We start from the raw sequence: 26,872 nt of genomic DNA, 5'->3' as shown, positions 1-26,872 counted from the left end.
ATGAGGGAGGGGCCGACTTACTTGGGAGGATGAGGTAGGGCATTGGTCACCAAACTTTTCAGTCATTATTTTCATGACTTAAAAACATAAGCCTATGCAACATTAAAAACAGCAGCTCTTTGCTGTATTCATTGAGTTTCTCTCTAGTCATGGTTTTAAACATTTTGAAATCTCTCAGTATCAACTTTGCTGTGCGCTCAACGCTTCTTCTTACAGCCTATTGCTTGAGGAAACTGCAGACACGGTGATCTGAGCTATCTGATTGGCCAGCGGAAGGACTATAGGTGCACTTGATTTGCTCCCTGGGCCTGCCGGGTATACTGAGTTCTACCTTCAGGCACGTGAAATGGTTTCAAATGGGAAAACATTTCCTTCCCGGCACTAGGGCTGCTGAATTTAGTGCACCAACCACCCCCAAAAAAGGAACGAAAGGCTTTATCGTTGTTGTTTTTTACAGAAATGTTTGGTGATCGACTAGGAATGCCTTTGAGATCCACCAGTTATCTCCATCGATCGCAATCGACCGGTTGGTGACCACTGAGGTAGGGGTTGACTTACTTTGAGAATGAGGTAGGGAATGAAGGAGGAGGCCTCGTATTCGTTGAGGTGGTAGTTCTCTCTGCTAAGCGTGGGGAAGAGCTGCTTGAGGTACTCCAGCACCTTCATCAGCACAGTGCTATTGGTCTCAAAGAAACGCAGCGTGAACCACTTCAGGATCAGGTCCAAGCAGCTGACTGTGCCCTCAAGCTCATCCTCCATACGCTACAGAGTGGAAACATAACATTGTGGTCAGTCAAGTAAACAAGCAACTCCCTTAGGTTTCTAAGAAACACTAATGGTTTTGGTCTAAGAGAAACTAAAAACAAGATTTGATTTTTGAAGCCTTTTCACTCTTCAGACTCAAACACCAAAAGCGGTTATGTACAGAGTGCAGGTCTCTACTGTAAAATAGATTTCATCTCAGTAACACTAACCTGTATAAAGGTTAAAGAAAAAAGACACTCAACCAAGGGCTCCATCCAATCATTAGTGTGTTTCATTGTCTCCTGCAGGTTTCTCACCTCTCCCATGACCCCGATAGCCTTGACCTGGCGTTGGAAGTCAGAAGCGTGGAACAGCTCGTCCTGGAGCCATCTGGCGAAGCAGGTGGACATCTGAGTCTTTAGCTGATCCACGTACTCATCTCGCGGTGTCTGGAAGTTCCATTTCAACACCTGCATCACAAGTTAGATGATTATCATTATTCAAGAATTATAGTCAGCATTCTTACTCACATTACCAGTTATTTCTTGTTCAGCAAGAAAGGTTGTCATAGTAAATAAGAATTTGTTCTTAAATGATTTTGCCAGGTTAAATAAAGGATAAAATAAAACAATATTTTCCTTTACACTTTTGCAAGAGACTTTACTCTCAATGGGACTCCCTGTTAAATAACATTAAATAAACAGTTAAAATGTCTTGCTCAGCAAACAGTTATCCTGGGCATCCAAAAAAACACTGTCAGGGAGCAGATGAAACACATAACATGACTGTCCTTTATAGCAACCTCTAGCTTCCATCTCCACTGCACAATTTATTTTTATTTATCCTTTATTTAAGCAGAGAAGTCACATTGAGATTTACATCACTTTTTCAAGTGATTACAAAGAGAAACCTCCCCAACTCCTTTTATCAAAACTGAAAAGCTACACGGTGACAAACTGAAAAGCTACACGGTGACGTGCCTTGAGCCCTTTCTCCTCCTTGATCCTCTGCTCCTTGCCATTGGGGACCAGGATGAAGATGACGCCAGACCGGTCCTCCTCATCCTTGGCATTGGCCTTCGTGACCGGGGCTTTCTTCCCAAGCACACCCTGAAGACGGGACGGGGACGGGGGAGAGAGAGATGTGGAGGTTTACAAGACAAAGCACAGAAACGTAATCATTACAAGATACAAAGCTAGATAAAAGCTAAAGGGTTGTTCTCAGAATATGTGATAGAGGTTTAAAAAGACAGAAACATTACTACAAGATGTAAAGCTTTATATAAAAGTAAGCTGTAAAACTCATGTATAGCGTGGTCAGACAAAGACAAAAAGGTTAAGACAACACGAAAACACCATCATCTTGATAATGTAAAGAGCTTTGTGATTTCAGCCTGTAAATGAAAAGCGCTACACACTAACCATATATTTTTTTACCAAAAAACACAAAGATGAATATAAAGCTACATTTAAAAGTATTTGATATTGAGCAACGCCTGGGACAGAGTGCATGTGTGTTAGTACCCACACAACATTGGAGACAGACGCGGGTGCAGTGCCTCAACACCCGACGCAAGGCTCCACCCAGTTAGTCATTCCTGAGTCACACATTAGTAAACATGTACCTGCTGGCTGCTAGGCTTCCCCTTTGTAAGTCTTTTAGGACTACAGACACTATCTTTATTCGAGCTCGCAACAGATTCCTGGGGGGCGTTCTATTAAATGCAGAATGAAATATCAATTTCACAGAGAGGAAAGCTGGCACATTGTAGGTGTTTGGTGTGCCGAGAGCTGAATGAGATTGTACTGAATGAGATTTTCATGACATTGGCAAGTAAGATTTCCAGGGACTGGAGATTAACATTATCAGTCTAGCTATATGTGGAACAATGCATAGGTACATGGTCCCTGACAAATAAACTTAATACAAAATAAAATATTAATAAATGCATACCTTTTTAGCAGCTCCAGGCTTGACCACTTTCTTAGACTTAGTCTCAGGCTCCGGCTCGTCATCATCATAGTCATCAATAACAGGTTTAGGTTTAGCTTTAGACGGACCTGCAAAAACAAAGTGGTCAGGATGTTTTTTTCACACTTTTATATATCTTAACATACTAAGCCTGCATCTTACAAGACAGGCTATGAGTCCAAGGGAGCTAGAGAGATGTCAATTATACCAGGCGGTGTCAGAGGAAGGCCCTACAAATGGTCAAAGACTACAGCCACCCAAGTCAGACTGTTCTCTCTGCTACCGCACAGCAAGCAGTACCGGAGCGCCAAGTCTGGGACCAAAAGGCTCCTGAACAGCTTCTACCCCCAAGCCATAAGACTGCTGAACAGTTCATCAACTGGCTACCCAGACTACTTGCATTGACCCCCCGTTTTCCTTGCACTGGCTCTATGCCCACTCAGTACACTGACACTCAAACGCATATAAACTCAGCAAAAAAAGAAACGTCCCCTTTTCAGGACCCGGTCTTTCAAAGATAATTCGTAAAAATCCAAATAACTTCACAGATCTTCATTGTAAATGGTTTAAACACTGTTTCCCATGCTTGTTCAATGAACCATAAACAATTAATGAACATGCACCTGAAGAACGGTCGTTAAGACACTAACAGCTTACAGACGGTAGGCAATTAAGGTCACAGTTATGAAAACTTAGGACACTAAAGAGGCCTTTCTACTGACTCTGGGCATCTTTCTTTTGGTGTTTTTCAGAGTCCCTGCTCATCTGCGTGAATGTGCCTTAGGCATGCTGCAAGGAGGTATGAGGACTGCATATGTGGCCAGGGCAATAAATTGCAATGTCCGTACTGTGAGACGCCTAAGACAGCGCTACAGGGAGACAGGACAGACAGCTGATCGCAGTGGCAGACCACGTGTAACAACACCTGCACTGGATCGGTACATCCGAACATCACACCTGCGGGACAGGTACAGGATGGCAACAACAACTGCCCGAGTTACACCAGGAACGCACAATCCCTCCATCAGTGCTCAGACTGTCCGCAGTAGGCTGAGAGAAGCTGGACTGATGGCTTGTAGGCCTGTTGTAAGGCAGGTCCTCACCAGACATCACCGGCAACAACGTCGCCTATGGGCACAAACCCACCGTCGCTGGACCAGACAGGACTGGCAAAAAGTGCTCTTCACTGACGAGTCGCGGTTTTGTCTCACCAGGGGTGATGGTCGGATTCGTGTTTATCGTCGAAGGAATGAGAGTTACACCGAGACCTGGAGGTGGAGGTTCCGTCATGGTCTGGGGCGGTGTGTCACAGCATCATCGGACTGAGCTTGTTGTCATTGCAGGTAATCTCAACGCTGTGCGTTACAGGGCAGACATCCTCCTCCCTAATGTGGTACCCTTCCTGCAGGCTCATCCTGACATGACCCTCCAGCATGACAAAGCCACCAGCCATACTGCTTAAGTTTGCTGAAAATAAACGCAGTTGACAGTGAGAGGACGTTTCTTTTTTTGCTGAGTTTATACACACACGCATCTTGACGCCACACACATGCATCTTGACGCCACACACACGCTGCTGCTACTCTCTTTATCATCTACCCTGATTGCCTAGTCACCTTTATGTCACAAGAATTTATATCTCTAATTCAACCTAAGCTTGAATCATTACCAGGGGTTGTAAGGCTCTGGTTTTAATCATAAATGATTCAAGGTCCACAACCAGCAAGAATTATGTATTTTTATTCATGGAGAGCTCTGGCGCCAAAAACCCATACATACCGTTTTATACCCCTTGACACACAAAGGCACTTTGCTCCGCCCACCTTTAGGAGGCTTTCTTAAACAGTTTCCGCAGTCTCCTTCACCCTGGAATGTTTAGTCCCGCCCCCCTCTGTTAGTGGGTTGCCACTACATTATAACTCAACACCGTTCACACATTTATACTGTATTTGGGGTGAAATCCTTTAGTCATTATTCTTAAAATACAAATTAATCTAACACTTTACCACTACCTACATCTACATGTTACCTCCATTACCTCGTACCCCTGCACACTGACTCGGTACCAGTACTCCTTGTATATAGCCTCGCTATTGTTATTTTATTGTGTAACTATTTCCTTGTTTCCTTCTTATTTGCCACAAATGTTATTTCTCTTACTTTTTAATTCTGCATTGTTGGTTAAGGGCTCGTAAGTAAGCATTTCACGGTAAAGTCTACACCTGTTGTATTCGGCGCATGTGACAAATACCATTTGATTGATTGATTGGATTATTGCTCAAGATTAGAACATTGGAAAGATAGATCCCTCCTTTGCTGATGTTACTTAGTTGGTGTAGCACATGATAAGGAATGTACTGGTGGTAGTGGATACTTTGCATGTCCCAAATGGCACCCTATTCCCTACATAGTGCACTACTTATGACCAGAGCCCTATGGAGCCTGGTCAAAAGTAGTGCACTAAATAGGGAATAGGGTGCAATTCGGGATGAAGACTCATCCATCATTCAGACAGTAACTGAGAGGCAAGCCAACCTGACTTTGCAGCGGGGGCGCCGCCACTGATAGACTTTGTTGCGCCAGCTTTGCCAGGTGGTGGAGCAGGCTTGGCTGGCATCACTGCCCGGGCCTTCTCCAGCAGGGCAGACACTGGCTCCTTCGAGGCCGGCTGCAAGGAGAGGAAGACGGGGACACACAGAGTCAGATTACAGAATAACAATACCGCAGCCCATTGTCTTCTGAGTCAGTACCCAATAACAATACCCCAGCCCATTGTCTTCTGAGTCAGTACCCAATAACCATACCCCAGCCCATTGTCTTCTGAGTCAGTACCCAATAACAATACCCCAGCCCACTGTCTTCTGAGTCAGTACCCAATAACCATACCCCAGCCCATTGTCTTCTGAGTCAGTACCCAATAACCATACCCCAGCCCATTGTCTTCTGAGTCAGTACCCAATAACAATACCGCAGCCCATTGTCTTCTGAGTCAGTACCCAATAACAATACCCCAGCCCATTGTCTTCTGAGTCAGTACCCAATAACAATACCCCAGCCCACTGTCTTCTGAGTCAGTACCCAATAACAATACCCCAGCCCATTGACTTCCCACAGATGGTGTCATTCCAACGTGAGTGTTGCCATGAACCATTGCGCTATCTGACATAAGACAGTGTACTCTAGCCTCGAAATCCAGACTGAATTCAGCTCTGTTTTCCAATTTCTTCCACTCCACTATGAATTAGTAATTCAGTCTGAATTTCGAGGCAAATTATACTCTACCATCTACGCTCATTCAGTTGTTTTCAAAAGCTATCTAATGAACTTACACCTCACCCATCTCTGGTAGATATATATTTTAGCCAAGTTATCTTCAAATGTAGCATGTCTAAGTCATCTCCTCCATGGCATAACGTACCTTCAGTTTGTCAGTGGCCTTCAACATCTTCTCATAGCCCAGGTGCATCATAAAGGTGGGCAGGGCGTCCTGGGCCTTCTTCCTCACGTCTCCGTTGCGGTCCTCCAGACAGGTGTACAGGTAGGGCACACACAGCATCAGGTCAGAGGGCACCGTACGCATGGTGGGCAGCTTCTCTGCCAGCCAGCCCAGCACCTGGGGAGCAGAGGGGCGTTACATGGGTCTTTCTCAAACATGGCTGGAGGTATTATGCTTCCAAATGCCCCCAGTGAATCAACCTTGTGCTCGGATTCCACACAATACCCATGACACAGCCATCTATCCACATTGTTGGTACACATTACTGCCAGTTACAAGAGGTAGGCTTTAACAGAGATTTTAAGAGAGGACCTGAAGGGCTGTGTTTGTACCTCCTGCCTGAGGAAAGGGTTCTCTCTCTTGAGCTCTTCAGAAAGGTCGTCTCCCTCCAGCCAGTCCTTCATGCCGGTCTGTTCTACCCAGGCCTGCAGGGTTGTCATGGCAGCAGCACGCACGTTGGTCTACAGGGGAGGAGGGGACACAGAGTCAACACCATTATTCACTCAATACGACACAGAGAGTGACAACTGATACTGACAACTCCACACTAGTATATCACTTGTATGAGATTGTTATGCTTGTAATATGTATGTACTATGCACACGGTATAATATTCTCTATCACACTAATCATAAATAGCTATCCATGCCTTTGCGTAGGTATTTTAGATTATGATAGTCTTTACCTTGCTGTCTCCCAGTACAGTGATGATGGGCATGCCCAGACTCTTGACATGTTGTTTCAGAGCTGGGCCCATCGCTACGGCCATTTGTTGAAGAATAGTCAGGGTTTGCTGGCACTGGGGAGAGACATAATTCAGTGTCAGAAATACCTACAATATCACAGGACATCTACAAATGATGTTTGCACTGATACGCCAATATCCTGGAGAAAAACAGATCGCTTAGGATCTCTAAAATGTTAATTTATGTTATGGTATCTTATGGTATCTGTCAGATACATTGGCCTCTTCAGTCAGAGCAGAGACCATTTCTTACCAGGATCTTGTTGGAGTCGTTGAGTCGGCCCTTCAGTGCCATGGGCAGCTCTCCTATACTGGGCTTGATAAACTTGGCCTCAGAGATGACCGCTGCTACCTCATCCAGACCTTCTTTACGGATCTTCCAGTTCTTATCACTCATCTTATCCACCATGTCTTGTGTGATTTTATCACTGCACAGGAGATGAAGAAAAGAGTGAATTAATAAGGTGAAATGGCTAAACCATTAAACATAGAATGGAACCATCAAAACCAAAATAGTCCTAGTAGTATAGGGCTTTTCACACTGAGCCAGACCAATCCAATCCAAGCAGGACTAAGCTGGCCTGATTACGCATCCACCATAGTTGCTGAAAATATGGAAGAGTGCTGAGAAGGTGCGGTGAGGTAGTGTGAAAAGGGTATTAGTGTGTGAATTCAAACCTGACGTCAGTTCTAGGTAGCAGATCCATGATGTCAGGTGCTCCTCCTCCATCCTCCTCCTGGTCGTCTGCCTCCTCTCCATCCTCCTCTGTCCCTCCTTTCTTGGCTCCTCTGAACGCAGCCGGAGGAGACTGGCCTTGCATCTGAAGAGGCAAAAGCAGCAATCTCATCAGTCAAATTGAAAATATATATACCTGTGCATATAAACATTTCTTATATGCCTTTCTGACATCAATCTTATGTTAATCTCAGTTTAGTTAGAACGAAAATCCCACGTAATTTGGTCAGATCCTCAGTTAGGTTCGGGGGGGGGGGGGGGGGAGCGTGTTAGAAATTGAGATTTCTGGTTTTGCGAACTCTCCACTAGGGATGCACATTTTGGTCAAATTTGCTGCCGACTAACTGACCCTCATTAACCGGTCAACAAACAGATACAATTTTTTTTTTAAAGTAAAAATGACGTGACCAACAGAAAATACTATCAGAGATCTGTATATAATGACGAGATGCTTATGTTTCCAACAATGGGAAGGCGGGAATGCAGGCAACAAGTTAAGGACCAAAATAAGCCCATAGAAACGCATTGGACTTATTTTGGACAGATTTTGGCGAGAGTGGAACCTCTCGCTTCGCTTCTTCCTCCCTGACACTATGCATGCATACAAGGACTGGACATTTTTCATTAATAGCAAGTCGATCATCTTACAGTCAAAAAGCTATAGCCTATTATTGAACATGCAACTCCTGAAATTAAGCAGCTAATAAAACATCATTTTCAAACATTTGTCCAAAAGCAATTAACAGAAAACACAGTTCTAAACTGCACACCTAATGTGAGCAGTTTCATGTGACAGATGAAAATCTCAGTTAGAAACTTAGAAAGAGGGTGAATCTAATAGCAACTACTATGATGGGTTGCTAATATGACTAGGATTGTGCCTTTGGCTTCTGGACAACGAAAGAAAGCTGATATGAAAACCAATAGAACAGGAGAAATGCTGGTTAACGGCATGAGGAAGTCTTTATAAAATAATTGCCTCCACGTTTCTATGGATGGATTTTCGCAAGGCTACTTTAAAGCAAGGTAAGAGATGCCTCATTATTTGAAGTAAAGTAAAACGTTCAGGTTTCAAACAATTATACTGCCTCAAGCTCACATTGAAAAGAAGTGGGTGACGTGCTGATAGTCAACAGTAGGCAGGCTATAGCCTTGCATCCGAATGGCGCATGGGGGGCCCGCTTCACAAGAAAAGAAGAAGAAAAAAGCTCCTTTTTAAATCGTGGCCACCAAAATTGACACGCGATTGCATTTAGAATTGTTATTTGTTGCGCAATGACTGGGCTTCCAAAAGCAGGTTTTACTCCAGTAGCCTGCAGGCTTTTTGAGGAGCTACTCTGGTGCTGTCTGACAGGTGGTGGTAGGATTTTCCACTCCTCCAACTAGTCTCTGTATGCTGTGCGCGTGTGATAAATAAAATGCATGACGACTAACACGCGCCAATTTAATTCCACAAAATAACCTATAAACCGTTAAGCATGATCGGTCAAATTTATTTTCGGCAGCTAACCGATTAACATCACTAGTCTCCACCCTTGCAAAAGGAAACTCTCAGCCTCCCCCTCCCCCGATAATTCCACCTGTTTTTAAATCAGGCTGGATATCCCCACCCAAAGTTGGACCACTGCCTTCGCCCAATCCTGATTCGTCCAAATAAGCAGTGACGAAAACCCAAACACTGGAACTAATGCTGCTCATCCCATAGCATGATGACAGATCTACGGTACCAGAATAGTTTACATAGTCTGTTCACAAGAGATTCAACTTATGTAGACCGAACAGATCGAAGTTTAAATAAACCTCAAGCTACCAATTTCAAAGAGACGGCAGTCATAAAAATAAATGACATTATATACACCAAATACTATATTGTTTACTTCACTCAACATGTTGCTCACACATGTTTTTCCTACCTTTTCAAACTCATCGTCTATCTGTTTCAGTAGGGCAGGTTTCTCATCCTCGAAGAACATGCGTAGAGGAGCTCCCATGTACAGGTACATGACTCCTAAGAGGGTGATGGCTGCTGTTCGCACCGCAGGGTTGGTCGCTCCCAACGCTGTTTTTACGTTGTTGATGAAACCCTTCACATTGATGCTGCAGGAATAAACATGTACATACGTACCATTATCATACATGTTTATAACACATAAAGCATTTTACCTGCAGACTTGTGTTACCACAATGATTTTGTGAATTAGAATATCTAAATCATAGGACACAATGCTTTGATATTGTTATATGAATACACCTCCAATAATGGAAAGTAAGAAACTTACCCAGCAAATCCAAATTCCTTCATGGCGTTAGCCAACCAGTTGAGGGTTTCAGCTTGATTTTTAGGATTCTTCTGTGCAAAAACCATGGAGACCACCTGAGGGATGAAGCACACTAGTGAACAACTTACATACACAAATAAAATAAAAAAATGTCCATGACTGAAACTTAAGGCGATCTCAGTTCGATTGGTTGGGGCCAAGTTCAACTCCCTTTCATGTAAGAAAGTCATGACCACCATCATGCTTTTAGGGAAAAATCGTCATTTTGTACATGTACTAAACTGAGTGTTTGACCAATTCCAGTCCCCTTGCTTAGGGGGTCAGGGGCCTCCCCAGGATAATGCTTAGGGGGTCAGGGGCCTCCCCAGGATAATGCTTAGGGGGTCAGGGGCCTCCCCAGGATAATGCTTAGGGGGTCAGGGGCCTCCCCAGGATACTGTTTATGTAGAAGGACTGGGAAGCTCAGTTTGGGTGACTTTTTAAAAAGGACATTCTACTACAAAAACAAAATGCAGACACAAAAAAGGGCCCAATAACAAAAAACATTGGTATAAATGATGGCCTATATTATCAGATGTGCTATTAGCAATAAGCATTATCACTTGTAGCCCAACTGATGAAGCATAGTGGCTATAAAATATACATTGGCTGAAGCATGGGGTTTGTCTATCTGCATTTACCCCATCGGACACATCCTGATTGTTGTTAATATTATAAAAATGAATATATAATGTATTATTATTCACTCCGACAATTTGGAGAAAATAATATATATTACAAAGTATGTCATTGTCCTTTTAAGATGACAATGCCACTTTAAGAGCTCTATTGAGCAGCTGTGCCTAAACCATGCTTGAAACTGGTTGTAAAACAACAGCACACGCACAATTTCACAAGTAGAGAAATAAATGTGGTAGCAATGTAAAACTGGGATCCCCCTCTTTAAAAACAAATCAAAAGGCCAAAACTGCTTTCAAAAGTGTTCTCTCGCAATTGCATTAAGAATTGTTGTGCATTGACTGCTTGTCAGAATACGTTTCCCCTCCAATGGCTCTCGCCACTTGAATGCACCTCGAGAGGAATATTTACCTTGTATAGAACACACAACTAGCAGACTAGGTAATAGGTCAACTATTATTATAGTCTGATTTATTTTTAAAAACACCATTACATGGCAAAGATAGTAGCACTGGAAAGTGCTAAAGGCTTTGAATAACTTTTCCAGCAGCTACAGTAGGCTACACACTGCTGTCTGAGTTGAGCGACGCTGTGATGTCCATCATATAGACTATTTAAATACCTTGATCAGAACATCGGCGTGTCATCAACAATCATGCATGTCAGTTCAGTGCACACATTGTAACAGAAAATAAAATATTTGGGAATATATTTTGTAGAACAGATATGCAACTGTCTGTTTTAGGCTAGGTCGTCTCCAAACCAGCCCCCCACCACCCCCCCCCCATGCCCCCAGAGATGTTTATTGTGGCTCTACACTTCTCAAAAATGACTTCTCCAGAATCCTTGACGGAAACCCGTCGCAGTGACTGAGAACTTTAACTCTTGTGATATTTATCTTACTCGTGTTCTCATATTTCTTACTTTTATTCTTTTCATTCTAAAAACAACAGACTAACAGAACAGCAGTGTCATCAACAAATACTGACAACATCAACAGACCTGTTCAGCAGTCCAGGGGAGGGAGCAGGCCTCGGCAGTAGCAGTCAGGCCCTCCTTAGCTTTAACCCCACACTTCACATCTCCTATTTTATCAACCAGGCCGTCCAGCACCACGAAGGCAGACGTCTTGGAGAAGGAGCCCTTCTGGGCTATCAGACCCACGATGTGGAGCTTCATCTGCATCACCTGAACAGAAGACAGAGACAGAATACATCTTTTTTTCTACACGCATCCAAAATAATGACAGGACAAAAACATTGTCCAATACCCAAAAAAAGGGACTGTCCTCTAAAAAAAAAGATATACGATGAGTCCATTTCAGCGGTAAGTGTTTAAACTTGGTATGCTGTACCTGGAAGTTAGTCTCTTTCCAGCCTGGTTTCTTGGCCAGCATCCTGACCAGAGCCTGGCAGGGCATCTCACTCTTGTCCATCTGCTCCACAGCCTGATGACAGTCACATGACAAGAACATAGCATAAGACAACAGTCCATAACTCCACCACTTCATCTATGTCTATAACCTATTTACACATGTAATTCCCAGTCAGGTTAAAGCAACAAAAAAAGGTTTATATGCCAGTTGTAGATGTTAAAAACACATTGGAATTCAGTAGACAATAGCATTATGTTGTACGGAGCATGTTCGTGACATGAGCAAAAGCACAGAATTAAACAGAACACAAAATGTATTATATTATGAGGTACAGTGCATTCAGAAAGTATTCAGACCCCTCAACTTTTTCCACTTTGTTACATTACAGCCTTATTCTAACATTGATTAAATTGTTTTTTGTCCCCCATCAATCTACACACAACACCCCATAATGACAAAGCAAAAACATTTCAGAAATGTTAGCAAATGTATTATAAAAAAACAGAAATATCACATTTACAGTGGGGAAAAAAAGTATTTAGTCAGCCACCAATTGTGCAAGTTCTACCACTTAAAAAGATGAGGCCTGTAATTTTCATCATAGGTACACGTCAACTATGACAGACAAATTGAGAATTTTTTTTCTCCAGAAAATCACATTGTAGGATTTTTAATGAATTTATTTGCAAATTATGGTGGAAAATAAGTATTTGGTCACCTACAAACAAGCAAGATTTCTGGCTCTCACAGACCTGTAACTTCATCTTTAAGAGGCTCCTCTGTCCTCCACTCGTTACCTGTATTAATGGCACCTGTTTGAACTTGTTATCAGTATAAAAAGACACCTGTCCACAACCTCAAACAGTCACACTCCAAACTCCACTATGGCCAAGACCAAAGAGCTGTCAAAGGACACCAGAAACAAAATTGTAGACCTGCACCAGGCTGGGAAGACTGAATCTGCAATAGGTAAGCAGCTTGGTTTGAAGAAATTGTGGGAGCAATTATAGGAAATGGAAGACATACAAGACCACTGATAATCTCCCTCGATCTGGGGCTCCACGCAAGATCTCACCCCGTGGGGTCAAAATGATCACAAGAACGGTGAGCAAAAATCCCAGAACCACACGGGGGGACCTAGTGAATGACCTGCAGAGAGCTGGGACCAAAGTAACAAAGCCTACCATCAGTAACACACTACGCCGCCAGGGACTCAAATCCTGCAGTGCAGACGTGTCCCCCTGCTTAAGCCAGTACATGTCCAGGCCCGTCTGAAGTTTGCTAGAGTGCATTTGGATGATCCAGAAGAGGATTGGGAGAATGTCATATGAAACCAAAATATAACTTTTTGGTAAAAACTCAACTCGTCGTGTTTGGAGGACAAAGAATGCTGAGTTGCATCCAAAGAACACCATACCTACTGTGAAGCATGGGGGTGGAAACATCATGCTTTGGGGCTGTTTTTCTGCAAAGGGACCAGGACGACTGATCAGTGTAAAGGAAAGAATGAATGGGGCCATGTATCGTGAGATTTTGAGTGAAAACCTACTTCCATCAGCAAGGGCATTGAAGATGAAACGTGGCTGGGTCTTTCAGCATGACAATGATCCCAAACACACCGCCCGGGCAACGAAGGAGTGGCTTCGTAAGAAGCATTTCAAGGTCCTGGAGTGGCCTAGCCAGTCTCCAGATCTCAACCCCATAGAAAATCTTTGGAGGGAGTTGAAAGTCCGTGTTGCCCAGCGACAGCCCCAAAACATCACTGCTCTAGAGGAGATCTGCATGGAGGAATGGGCCAAAATACCAGCAACAGTGTGTGAAAACCTTGTGAAGACTTACAGAAAACGTTTGACCTGTGTCATTGCCAACAAAGGGTATATAACAAAGTATTGAGAAACTTTTGTTATTGACCAAATACTTATTTTCCACCATTATTTGCAAATAAATTCATTAAAAATCCTACAATGTGGTTTTCTGGATTTTTTTTCCTCATTTTGTCTGTCATAGTTGACGTGTACCTATGATGAAGATTACAGGCCTCTCATCTTTTTAAGTGGGAGAACTTGCACAATTGGTGGCTGACTAATTACTTTTTTCCCCCACTGTACATAAGTATTCAGACCCTTTACTCAGTACTTTGTTGAAGCACCTTTGGCAGCGATTACAGCCTTGAGTCTTCTTGGGTATGACACTACAAGCTTGGCACACCTGTATTTGGGGAATTTCTCCCATTCTTCTCTGCAGATCCCCTCAAGATCTGTCAGGTTGGATGGGGAGTGTCACTTCACAGCTATTTTCAGGTCTCTCCAGAGATGTTCGATCGGGTTCAAGTCCAGGCTCTGGCTGGGCAACTCAAGAACATTCAGAGACTTGTCCCGAAGCCACTCCTGCGTTTTCTTGGCAGTGTGCTTAGGGTCGTTGTCCTGTTGGAAGGTGAACCTTCGCCCCCCAGTCTGCAGTCCTGAGCACTCTGGAGCAGGTTTTCAACAAGGATCTCTCTGTACTTTGTTTCGTTCATCTTTCCCTCGATCTTGCCTAGTCTTCCAGTCCCTGCCACTGAAAAACATCCCCACAGCATGATGCTGCCACCACCATGCTTCACTGTAGGGATGGTGCCAGGTTTCCTACAGACATAACGCATGGCATTCAGGCCAAAGAGTTCAATCTTGGTTTCATCAGACCAGAGAATCTTTTTTCTCATGGTCTGAGAGTCTTTAGGTGCCTTTTGGCAAACTCCAAGCAGGCTGTCATGTGCCTTTTACTGAGGAGTGGCTTCTGTCTGGAACTACCATAAAAGGCCTAATTGGTGGAGTGCTGCAGAGATGGTTGTCCTTCTGGAAGGTTCTCCCATCTCCACAGAGGAACTCTGGAGCTCTGTCAGAGTGACCATCGGGTTCTTGGTCACCTCCCTGACCAAGGCCCTTCCTCCCTGATTGCTCAGTTTGGCTGGGCAGTCAGCTCTAGGAAGAATCTTGGTGGTTCCAAACTTCTTCCATTTAAGAATGATGGAGGCCACTGTGTTCTTGGGGACCTTCAATGCTGCAGAAAGTTTTTGTTAACCTTCCCCAGATCTGTGCCTCGACACAATCCTGTCTCGGAACTCTACGGACAATTCCTTCGACCTCATGGCTTGGTTTTTGCTCTGACATGCGCTGTCAACTGTGGGACCTTATATAGACAGGTGTGTGCCTTTCCAAATCATGTCCAATCAATTGAATTCACCACAGGTGGACTCCAATTAAGTTGTAGAAACATCTCAAGAATGATCAATGAAAACAGGACGCACCTGAGCTCAATTTCAAGTCTCATAGCAAAGGGTCAGAATACTTATTTAAACAAGGTTTCTGTTTTAATTTTTCATTAAATGTGCACAAATTTCTAAAACCTGTTTTCGCTTTGTCATTATGGTGTATTTTGTGTAGATTGATGAGGGGGAAAAAATTATTTAATCAATTTTAGAATAAGGCTGTAACGTAACAATGTGGAAAAGGGGAGGGGGTCTGAATACTTTCAAACTACACAAGGTCAAAACTAGTTACCTTCTGAAACTCCTCCATGCTGGCCAGTCTCTCCTTCCAGTTAGCGGAGTCCAGCAGCTGCATACAGGAGGCTGGGAGCACCGCGGACGACTTCTCCTCACATACCTCAATCTAGTGGACACAGAAGAACGCACTCAAGTTAATGAAAGAGTAAAAACTCCCTAGAAAGAAGAAACCTAGAGAGGAACCGGGATCAGAGGGCCAGAGCCAACCATAGAGATGAGTGCTTCACTCACGCACTCATGTTGAAGTATATCACTAAAGCATCAAAACGCAATTGAGTATTCCAACGGTGAAATGGCTGCACATTACAATCTGCAAAACAGCCGTGTAACGTTATGAGCCAACTTACCGATAGCTCTGTCTCTATGAATTCCTTTGTTTCAGGAACTTTCTTTCCTTTGGCACTCGGAGCAGAGGCAGATTTCCCTTTCTTAGGAGGTCCACCAGACTGCAAAATAATGAAGAACACAAAAAAAGATATAACTTCTTTGAACACCTACTGTACGTGGAAAGGCACTATATAAATGTAATCTATTGTTATTCCTATGGTTCCTGTGTCTCATCAGAGGTAGTGTAGTGAGCCTGGTGAACAAAACTGGTAGCCTGGGATTCACTTTGTAAAGTTGTCTCAGGCTGAAGTGGCTTTATATGCATTTTAATTGTACAATCAATCACACCTTAGCTGCTGGGGCCTTCTTGGGTGGTCCAGAGGATCTAGTTGGATTCGCAGCAGGTGGTGCTGCCTTGGCAGCAGGTGCCACCTTCTCCGCCCCTCCTCTCTTTCCCGGCAGTTCCACTTTATCAGCACTTTCTTTGATCTGTTCATTTAGAGATGGATGGAGGTCAGTTAATTTCATTTGTTGTCAACCCTTTAAAAACGGCTAAACTTCAAAAAGGGTACAACCTCACTCACTCATAATACAACCCTTATCCAATAAAGAACTCATCTACATTGGCATTAGGCCACAACTAGTCTGAAGGGGTAAACTAGTTTCACACAGGATAAGCAACACAAGATAACAATAGACTGATAGTAATAAAGACCCCGATAAGGATATATATTGAAAATGAAAGACTGATACATATTTTATATAGCCTGGGGCTGTGGAAGTGATTGTCAAGCAAATAACTGTCTGTTAATTAACAAACACATTTAGCTTCTCCTGGCTTCCACACATAGCCTACAAGCCACTGATGCAGACCTTTGGAACATCTACATTTAAAAAAGTCTAATAAATCCATGTAATATAGCCTACACCTTCACAATAAAGCCATTATTTATTTAAAGAAACATGATATGAAGAAAATGTAGTCTATTTCAGAAGAACAGAATAGCATACTCTGAGTTGTCCTTATGTTAGGTCCTGATCTGGCTATGCAAAATGGCTGCAGGCTACACTAGTTCATTTAGCAGACAAGATTTGCTTATAATTCTGTGGCATTATTTTATAGTATGAAGAATACAATTGAACAAAGCTGAATAAATAGAAAGGATTTTCTCCGAACGATTTGAGGGAGTGCGCACATGCAGCTATTCTGTGTTGAGCGGTTAACAAAGAAATAGGTACTCCTATATGCTTAATTTAGAGTTATTCATGTAACTTTAGTTGTTCTACAAACATTGGGCTATATGTTTAGATTTTTAATACGTTGTAAGGCTGCATGATGCGACTAATGATGATTTGAAAAAAGTCGCTTGAAAGGCATGAGCTCTGCTTTGTTTTTTGCGCAGACTGTACGCACTTCATTAGTCTCCCATTCACAATTTGACAAGCACTTGATAATGCCTCGAATTTCCCGGCGGCATCCACTTTATGTGGCAGTAATGCACCCTAAAAAAATCCATGCCTTTTGCGGCCAGTGGCCATTGTGCCCTTGGCCAGGAGTGCTGCGTTGTGCCCTTCTCCCCGAGTGCTGCACACTCCGAAGCACCTCTCACTCACATGGCTCTCCATCACGTGATCAGGTCTTTCTCACAGGCTACAAGTGACAGACACATCGGGGACTCAACTGCGCGCGTCCTTATCCAATTCCGAGGTGCATATTGAAGATATTGGAAGAACTGTCCACATTTACTTTTCATCAGCCAACAAGATGAGTAAGCCTAACAAACAGCAAAAGCACTAGCCTATGTCAGTCTACTATCCCCCATAGTATAAAAGTTGACCTATTCTGTCTGGGACAGTTGTGGGATGCGATAGATCTCAAATTAATACAACCACTAGAATCAAAAACCCTTTTTCACGCAATGTGGCTGACGCAACAGATCAGAAACCTTTAGCTTAAATTGTTTATAAACTATTAGGCTACATTATAAGCGCAGCAATGCGCACACGGCAGTAGCCTATAAGCGCGAATGTTCCATTAGCGGGTAAACACCATTATCAAAAGTTTCCGCAAATGCGATTATGCATGTAATGCTTTTATTGTAAAGGTGCATTTTTATGGTGAAAATTATCTTCCCCAAACTTGAAACTCACGCACTGCTTATGTATGCCAGTTAGGCTCTACACCCCTTGTAAAGCAGATTAATGTGTTTAATTTTAAGGAGTTATTTGGCCACTTTAGTTGTGATACTAACCTTATCAAAACATATAGGCCTATAGGCAAGGCTACATGAGGTGTGCGACTATGATTAGAAAAAGTAGCAAAACAAAGGCAGTTTCTTGCCTTACGCTGGGCATCATTCACAAGTGATAACATATCATTCACAAGTGCTAGGCTAATATTGTCACCCATCAGACTGTTCTTGATTTAATCTTGTCTTTACATATACTAAATAATATGTGTGAAATTTGTTTTGATTTAGAATGAACTATTATCATGCACCTGTCTCGAAACATGGGCAGGGGAAAAATGCATGTCATCTATGCACTTAAATAGCAAATGGAGGACGCTTTTCCTGTGGTTCATTTTCATGCTAGCCAGGTAGGCTATACTCCTGTTGTAAAGAGAAGCAATGTGCTTAATATTAGGAAAGTTGAGAAATAAATATAGTAGGCCTAGCCTATAGAAAGCTGATGGGATCCTCCTCTTTTTAATAGAGGCCATCACTCTGTTTTCTCACACAATTGCATAGCAATAGAAATGTTGTGCCACATGAGCTCATGGGCTCTCATGAAGTGTTTGATTAGATTTCGATTACATTTGCATTGATGTCAGAGTGATTAGAGGGGAAATAGAGTGCTGAGTACCAGGCAGTTAGCAAGTTTGGTAGGCTACTAATGACCATCAGCAGAATCAGACCTTGGAGAAGCCTAATTTCCATGACTAAACGGTCACGTGGAATTTGACTGCCTTCATGACTCGTGACTGCCGGTGTGGCGGTAATACGGTCACCGCAACATCCCTAGCCTTGCCTCACCTTGTCAAGCTTGAGTTTATCAAGATCAGCCAGGAATGGGTTGACAGCCTTCTCACCCACCACCTTCATGGCTGTACCCAAAGCTTCATACGCAGCATCTCTCACCTCTGGGGCCGAATCATTCACTTGCTGAGAGGGTTAATCGAGAGATGGGGAGTAGGAGCATTATTCCACACACTCATTCACAAATTGGAGGACATAATTTGAACACAGAGGGCCATTTTCCCAGACACAGATTAAGCCTAGTCCTGGACAAAAAAAAGCTAGACTAAGCATGATTTTTAGTCCAGGACTAGGCTTAATCTGTGTCTGGGAAACCAGCCCTGAATTTGCCTGTTTAGAAATAGGAAATGTTCAGATACCTTGAGAAATGCAGGGCAGAAAGCTTTGAGCATGCTCTTCGGCAATGTGGTTTGGGTACAGTGGCGGAAGCTTCTGGCCAGGAACAGAGAGGCCTGTTGTTTGATGGAAGGGTTCTTATTGTCCATCACCCCCAATACATCCTCACTGATATTCTGGAGAGTTGTCTGAAAAACAGTGATAGCATTGTGTCAAAAACAAGACATTGAAAATATACAGAGGCAGCCTGGAATGTTTTAACTGGATCAAATCATTATCAAACAAATAATATCTCAAAACACACACAACATCTGATGGATCTTTGATTGAATATCCAAACTTTGACCAGTTAATTCACATATAGATATAGTCAAATCAAAGTTTATTGGTCGTGTACACAGTTTAGCAGATGTTATAGCGGGTGCAGCAACACACTTATGTTACTAGCTCCTAACAATGCAGTATAATGTCAAACAAGTACACAAATAATCAATATTTTTTTTTATTTTTTTTATTGAAATCAAGAAATTGTGGAAATAATCCAATTAACAACCCAAATAGCACTATAACAGTAATCCAAATGCAATGTATACGTATCTACACTGGATGATAGTATACTCACAGTAAGGAAGACTGCATCAATAGCCTCTTGCAAGGCCTGGACCACTTGAGGTTTCTTCTCTTTAAACTTTTCTAAAATAGTTGGCACCACCTTGAAAACATATGTTACGCGCTAAGTATTTCTCCTTTTTGTCAGAAATCAAGATGTATAAAGAGATGTTCCCACTGCCTTGAGGATAGCTAGCTAGTTAACTTACATGTCCTGCATATGTTCCAAACTTCTTCCGGAGCCCAGCAGCTAGTCCAGCCAAACATTTGGCTGCCAAGGTCACCAACATAACATTCGCATCTTTTCCAATAACCTGGGTAACAAGACAGTTGCTCAGTAGATTTTTCATTGTCCGACCGACCTACTTCCTTGAGACACATTCCATTTCCCAGGATCCCTGGCATCCCCATGAAGCAGATATGCATGTTACTGTACCTTTTTTAATGCTCTGACTAAGTCCCCATAGTCACCATTCTCCAATTTAGGATTTTTAGCCAAGGTCTCCAACGCTTCCATGGCCTCTTTCCTCTCCTGCCATTTTTTGGCCTCCTATGGTCAGATAAAAATCAGATCGTTGTTACAAGAAACACATTTGCATTCAACCTTATAATATAAAAGAATTTAGAAGCATTCAGCATTATATCACATCCATAGATCCACTAGGGCCTTTCCTAAAACACTGGTGCCCAAACTTACAATTTTGTCATAGAAGTCTTTAGGTAGTTTTGAGAGGATCTCCACTGGTTCCAGCAGCTCATAAGGATCAACCTGAGGTGCAGGTTTGTCATGGTCATCTCCTGAAAGAGTTTACAGACTGAGACCGTCTGATATTGTAGGCCTAGACCCATCTCATTAGTAAGATTATAGAACAAAAAGTAAACAAGACGAGGGGATATATTGGAGACGGTTTGATGTCGACGTTTCAGCACAAAGGCCTTTCTCAAGACCAGTTTCCATCATACGTCAACCTTCTTGTCTGTCAACAACACCTGGGCATTTCAAGTTAACTTTCACAGATATAAAGCATAGCACAAATTCACCCTCAAAAGCCATCGATGAAGATCAACCGTTCCACAAATGGAATTAAGCTGCAGGGGGTAAAAAGCAGCCTAGTCACAGAACTGTTTGTGCCATCTAGCCAACATTTCCATAAGGAGTGGGCAAGATAGCACAAACACACTGGCACCCAGGCTAGGAAAAAAGGGGGTAAAATACTTAAATGTGAACATCAAAACTATTTCTGATAAAGCTTACCGTCTGCCTCGTCTCCTCCAGCCGCCTGCTGCTGTTCAAACTTGGCCTTGAGGGCCTGCTGGGAGCGGAGGAAGCGGCTCTGTTTAGGGGCCGTCGTCGGCAGCTTCACCCACTCCTCTTCCAGCTCTTTCAACTTTGAAAGAAAGAGGAAGAAACACAACTGTTAGACATCCCATTCATCGTTGTTCCGGCATTTTGGGAGACCCATATTGCATATGAGCATAGAGAAACTCTGGCTGCATCTCAATTAGTCTTTCCACGATTCCATGCTATAATCCTATTATTGGAGAAGGTCCAAAGTCCCTCCCCTCAGAACTTCTTCTCCTATGAGTTTTGAGAAGGTGGAGAGGAGAGGGGATGTGAGAAATTGAGGAAAGATGAATTGAGAAAGAGCCTCTGTATGAAAGTGTTCAGAAGTGTCATCTCACCTGAACAGAGTTGATGCCCTGGAGAGGAGGTCGCAGAGCATCCCGGATCCATTTATAGATCTCTACTGCTAGTAGTTTGGCCTCGTCTCGGACCGCCTTTTCTCTCGACTCAAACTGTTTGGGCAAAACTTTCACCACTGGCTTCAGGGTAATAATTTTGGAGCCAAATTCACTGGAAATGAAACAAATCATGTTACATTTCAGAATTTAGGCCTATGTATGTAATGACATAATAGCTAGGGTAAAGAAAATATATATATATATATGAAACTAGGAAGTTTAACAACTCACCTAAGTGCCCTCCTTAAAGTTTCAATACAGGTGACAACAATCTTGGGGTTTTTGTTATCGAGGCCTTTGATGAGCTCATCCTGAACCACCTCAGCCTTCTCGATTTCTATGTACATGAGGCAGATGTCTGAGCCAAGCTCTTTGGCCCTGGCTTTAGGCTGGTTAAACACTTTACTGACCACTCCAGACACCACCTCTCCTGATGTTCTGGAACACAAGCAAAATCCAGAGAAGAAGAATACTTAGCCAATTTTACATTGGATACCATTGTAGAATGCAAGTGCTTGTTTTTTTACAATATAATACCATGTTGTTCATAACCAGAAGCTGTCCAGGTGTAAAAGAGGTAATCTGGAAATCCCACCTTTTAGCTAAACTCAAGAGGATCTACCAGTCATTCAATAGCGTAACCCTTGCCCAATAGGCTGCACACAATAGATGGATCTGATGTCAGACTGACTCGATCCATAAATAAATATCAGGCAGGCATCACATTTCTCCTGACTGTGTTGCAGCTCACTGGAGCTTTCCACAACAAGCCCATATTCACACAGAGAGCAGTACTTATAACACAAACAGAAAGCTTTCACCGGGAGATCATGTAGATATATTCACCCATAGAATTACGATGAGTCATGTATTTTAATTCTATGTATTCACCTAACCTGTAGACCCAGGCTATAAGTTAAGGCAATGCATTACTTCTTTAAACAGTGTTTACATCAGGAAATATTCAAGTAGCCTGAAGACGGAGAACAAGTTATTTATTACTTATTTTTACACAGTACAATCCGTGTAGTCAGATAACTGATGTAGGTTTAGTACTTACTTGCCAGCCAAATGAGCATTCTCAACGTAAGCAAGTGCTGCCTCGAGGCCCTTGAGCTGAGCCACAGCGTTCGAGTCTGTCACAAACTTCTTAAGCAGGCCCAGGTATTTGCCCCATTCTGGGCTCTTCTCGTCCTCTATACGCTGGAAGAGCTTCAGGGCATCTTCATATCCATTTAGTCTGGCTTTCCACACCTTGGTTGGGATGAAGCAGGAGAACAGTGAGCATTGTGAGGAGAGGGAGTCAAGGTAATTTAGAGTTTATAACTAAGGGATAGGATGATGTGATCCAGATTCTAGTTGGAATGACAGGGTAGAGAAACTAATTTAAAACGGGCCTTCTTTGGTAGTTGTTTGGCCTAGCATATCATCCATTGTGATTGAAGCAGTCAGTGTAAGTGGTTTGATCATTTGAGAGAAACTCTGAAGACAGGGATTAGAAACTATCAAATCATAAGCGTCACTGGGTTTTAAGTTATCCTTTTGGAAGAAGCCAATAAGCCTTCTCCAGTCTAGCTCTATGCTGCTGGAAATCCAGTCTAAATGAGATGTTTTTGTGGAAGTAAACAAGTTCAAGAAAAGCTGCTCTATAAATGAGCTTACAATGAGAATGCTGGGTTTGCTATTGGATAACATTTTATGAAACAAAACCACAGCTGCTGAAAAACATCCAGCAAGGACTCAACACTGAGGAAAGTCAGGTTTGTCTTATTGTGTGTGTGTGTGTGTGTGTGTGTGTGTGTGTGTGTGTGTGTGTGTGTGTGTTAAAGGGGTAAATCACCTTGTGTTCACACTTCTGGTCAATGGGCAACTTCATCCACTCACTGTCGTCACCCATGATGACCTCTGTGTGTTTGCCTTTGGCCTTACAAATTCAACTGTAAGGGAAATATGAAAAAGTGTTAGTCACCATTTTTTATGTGACATTATTTTAATTTGGAATGAGTGCTCGTATGTCAATAGTACGGTAATTTCCATAGTTATCATACTAATGTGAATTTAGAAAACATCATGCAATTTATTCATGAAAGCATCAGTATGATACTCTGGCCTGCACCAATAGCACTTGTGTGCAAAGTGCAGCCATAATTCAGTAGAACCATTAGCTTGCCTAATGCAATGTTTGAGTAGAGATCTAAAGACAAAACGTATCCATTACAATAGCCAGCTAGTTATGTGGTTAAAATGGCTGTGCTACAGCTCTATTTGAAAGGACAAACCATGTGATTCTATCCTAATGCATTCTCAGGAGAGAGGCTGCCATGTCAGATTTCATATTGATCCATACACTTTGGGGTAAACAGCTTTAACACATGAAGTGCATATATCTTCAACAATATGTTAGCCATCTATCCATATGGCTAGTTATCTAACTAGCTAGCCAAATTAGTTACTTGCAAACAGAACCATATATATGTAAAGATTTGCCCAAAACCATGGCAACAGAGTCTGCCAAGCTATGATATGTCAGACTGGCTGGCTGGGGCGAGTTCAATTTTTGTTGCTGGGTAAGGTTATATGGCTTAGCTACTCTAACTAGCTAGCTACATTAGTTAACTGCAAGTCTGCGACACTAGCAAACATTGATTTAACTAGCTAGCAATGTAATGCCAAATATAGTGTGGTCAATGATAACACAATAAACACATGGCATGATGGAAAAACGTTTGGCAAAGGCTCCATCTTCAACGCAATCTCAATAGGTTAACTAGCTAACGTTAGGTAGCTAGCTAGCTAACGTTAGCAAGTTAGCTAATGATAAACATTGCTGATAGAAACTTGCCCGCATGTAGTCCAGCTATGTTAGGTAACAAATCAAATAACGATATATGTACTTTAGAAACAAGCAGCCCAGTGTTAAGGACCAATGCACATATAGTTAGCTAGTTACCTAACGATGCTAAGCTAAGACTGTTGTTGCAAACATCAGCTGACAACATCAAGCTGAAGCTAGCTAATAATGGTTAGCAACAGTAGCTCGCAACTTTGCTAGATGGGCCTGTCAACACGTCCAAAACCCAACCAACCGTTTTGACTATTTACAACTATACTTTCTCACCAACCAGTATAGCGTAGAGTAAAATATAAGCCATGATGACATTGTATTAAGCTGGCATATGCACCCAATAGGACTCACTATTGTCTGCCACAAAGCTATTCCATCCGCGCACCACAGGGCCCAGAAATCGCAGCACTGAGCAGAATAATGTCGAAGAGTGGAAGCGCGGGCTCGCCTCTCAGTATGTCGCTAACACGCAAAACAATGAATACAGGCCTTTTGGTTACCTGGGTGGTCTTTCTGGTTGGCAAAATGACGTTAGCTAGCTAACGTTATATAGATGGAGACGATATGTGATCATTACTCTCTGCAAGCTTTGAAACGCCTCCAAGGGCGGAGAGTCAGAGGGAGTGGCCAAACTCCACAGAGAGGGGCACCGCCTCAAGCAGTCACACTACGTCATTGCCAGTTAAAAACAAAGATTTTTAGACCTCAACCAAACTTCGCATACATGGCAACATTCAATGACAATTATTCTGATGCCAATTCCTGCTCATAGAGCACATTGCATATCTGCATACAGCTCACGGCATATGCATTGAACATAATGTCAGCCCTGAAACTGTGAAGGTACAGACAGACATAATGAGCATGGTCTTTTCAATTTCATCCCCAGGGCCTGAGGGTTCATGAATCAGTCCTCAAACTAATACCACTGCCTGCCCTGAGGTGAGCTTGCTGCTCTCTACTGTCTTCAGTCCACCTGTCCCTTCGTTTCTCTGCCTTGCCTGCCTTCTCCTGCTTGCCCTGGCCTTGATATCTGCCTACAGTACATATATTTCACTCATTGACTGATGTATACATAGAATAGCATAGCATAGACATATAATCTATTGATATGGTATACTGTAACAGTATGCTGTAAGCTTGTACAGGTACATTTCAGTTTTGTGTACTTGCACGTTGGTGTATCCATGATAATACTGAGAGGACAATGGCTTATCTTGCCTCCATTGTTAGGCTATGGTTCAACCCAGCACTCAGAGAAACAAACACGACTAAGGGAGTGGAAGAAACAAAAATTATTTTAATAAAAGTTCAATTTGTCTTAGTCCAAAAACAACTGAAGAAAAGGAACAGAGTGGGCTAGTCGGCTCCGGAGGAAGGAGAGGCTGAGGCAGGCAGGCAGGCAGGCCGGCAGGTATGTCTGAACTGAAGACAAAACAAACGACAGGTTAAGGAGAGTAAAGAGCCAGGCTGAAGACAAAGACAATTTAACTCTACTGGTGAGCCAAGTTACCGCTCTGGTAAGAACAACGATCTGGCGCCGGTGGAGAGCCATGCCCAGGAATTAGTAGTGCAGGTTGATGAGAGAATAGGATGCAGCTGCGTAGGCAGGAATCACTGGAAACAACCCGCAGCTGCACAGGAGCGGCAGATCCTGAGCACGCCCCCCGATCCACTCCAGACACACCCACATAATGGGGAAAAACACACATACAGATACAACAGACAAAGAGGGGACAAAACAAGGAGGAAGGGAAACAGAAAAGGGAGAGACAAGCTGCCCACATAACAGTACCCCCCCCCCCCCCTCAATGGTCGCCACCTGGCGACCCACCAGGCCTGTCAGGGTTGTCGTGATGGAAGTCCGTGATCAGCTGAGGATCCAACACAAAACGCTTAGGGACCCAAGACCTCTCCTCTGGTCCATAACCTTCCCAATCGACTAGGTATTGGAGACCCCTACCCCGCCTCAGAGAGTCCAGGAGCCTACTGACGGTGTAGGCCGGATGGTCGTCAATGAGGCGAACAGGTGGAGGTGGATCTGCCGGCGGACACAAAAGACTGGAGGACACAGGTTTCAGTTGGGAGACGTGGAAAGTAGGGTGTATCTTCATGGCTGAAGGCAACTTCAAACGAACCGCAGCAGGGTTAACGATGGACTCCACCACAAACGGACCCAGGTACCGAGGAGACAGCTTGCGTGATTTGGTACGAAGAGGTACGTTCTTAGATGACAGCCAAACTTCTTGACCAGGATGAAACACAGGTGCGGGAGTCCTGCTCCTATCCGCTGTCGTCTTGTTCCTGTCGGTGGTCCGAAGCAACGCTTCCCGAGCGTCGCTCCACACTCTGGCAGCGGCGGAGGTTCTCCTGAACCGAAGGAACAGCCAATTCCTTCTCCTGAGC

The 26,872-nt window shown here is 43.2% G+C and overlaps 1 protein-coding gene across 1 annotated transcript in view; it reads right to left on the bottom strand.

The window, feature by feature from the left end:
* LOC311135011 (cytoskeleton-associated protein 5-like) overlaps positions 1–25,045 on the bottom strand; it is a 36,846-nt gene extending 11,801 nt beyond the window's left edge. Inside the window, exons 1-29 of the mRNA XM_084168822.1 lie at positions 24,818–25,045; positions 23,462–23,558; positions 22,682–22,875; positions 21,853–22,059; positions 21,562–21,733; positions 21,134–21,266; positions 20,576–20,676; positions 20,315–20,428; positions 20,088–20,192; positions 19,892–19,981; positions 19,293–19,457; positions 18,931–19,059; positions 16,244–16,384; positions 15,916–16,014; positions 15,564–15,674; positions 12,004–12,096; positions 11,652–11,837; positions 9,972–10,066; positions 9,606–9,789; positions 7,635–7,777; positions 7,210–7,384; positions 6,897–7,010; positions 6,544–6,672; positions 6,134–6,328; positions 5,251–5,383; positions 2,698–2,804; positions 1,725–1,853; positions 1,062–1,214; positions 559–762 (exon numbers count right to left, since the gene is read on the bottom strand). Coding sequence (XP_084024948.1) covers positions 559–762; positions 1,062–1,214; positions 1,725–1,853; positions 2,698–2,804; positions 5,251–5,383; positions 6,134–6,328; positions 6,544–6,672; positions 6,897–7,010; positions 7,210–7,384; positions 7,635–7,777; positions 9,606–9,789; positions 9,972–10,066; positions 11,652–11,837; positions 12,004–12,096; positions 15,564–15,674; positions 15,916–16,014; positions 16,244–16,384; positions 18,931–19,059; positions 19,293–19,457; positions 19,892–19,981; positions 20,088–20,192; positions 20,315–20,428; positions 20,576–20,676; positions 21,134–21,266; positions 21,562–21,733; positions 21,853–22,059; positions 22,682–22,875; positions 23,462–23,518 — 3,858 coding nt within the window. The 5' untranslated portion in view covers positions 23,519–23,558; positions 24,818–25,045. The remainder of the gene's footprint in view (positions 1–558; positions 763–1,061; positions 1,215–1,724; positions 1,854–2,697; positions 2,805–5,250; positions 5,384–6,133; positions 6,329–6,543; positions 6,673–6,896; positions 7,011–7,209; positions 7,385–7,634; positions 7,778–9,605; positions 9,790–9,971; positions 10,067–11,651; positions 11,838–12,003; positions 12,097–15,563; positions 15,675–15,915; positions 16,015–16,243; positions 16,385–18,930; positions 19,060–19,292; positions 19,458–19,891; positions 19,982–20,087; positions 20,193–20,314; positions 20,429–20,575; positions 20,677–21,133; positions 21,267–21,561; positions 21,734–21,852; positions 22,060–22,681; positions 22,876–23,461; positions 23,559–24,817) is intronic.
* Positions 25,046–26,872: the final 1,827 nt, after the last annotated feature.

Source organism: Coregonus lavaretus (genome assembly GCF_964263955.1).
Source record: "Coregonus lavaretus genome assembly, chromosome: 9".
In the NCBI taxonomy this organism is placed as follows: Eukaryota; Metazoa; Chordata; class Actinopteri; order Salmoniformes; family Salmonidae; genus Coregonus; species Coregonus lavaretus.
The sequence above is the reverse complement of the archived record's forward strand: the minus strand, read 5'-3'. Positions and strand labels throughout refer to the sequence as shown.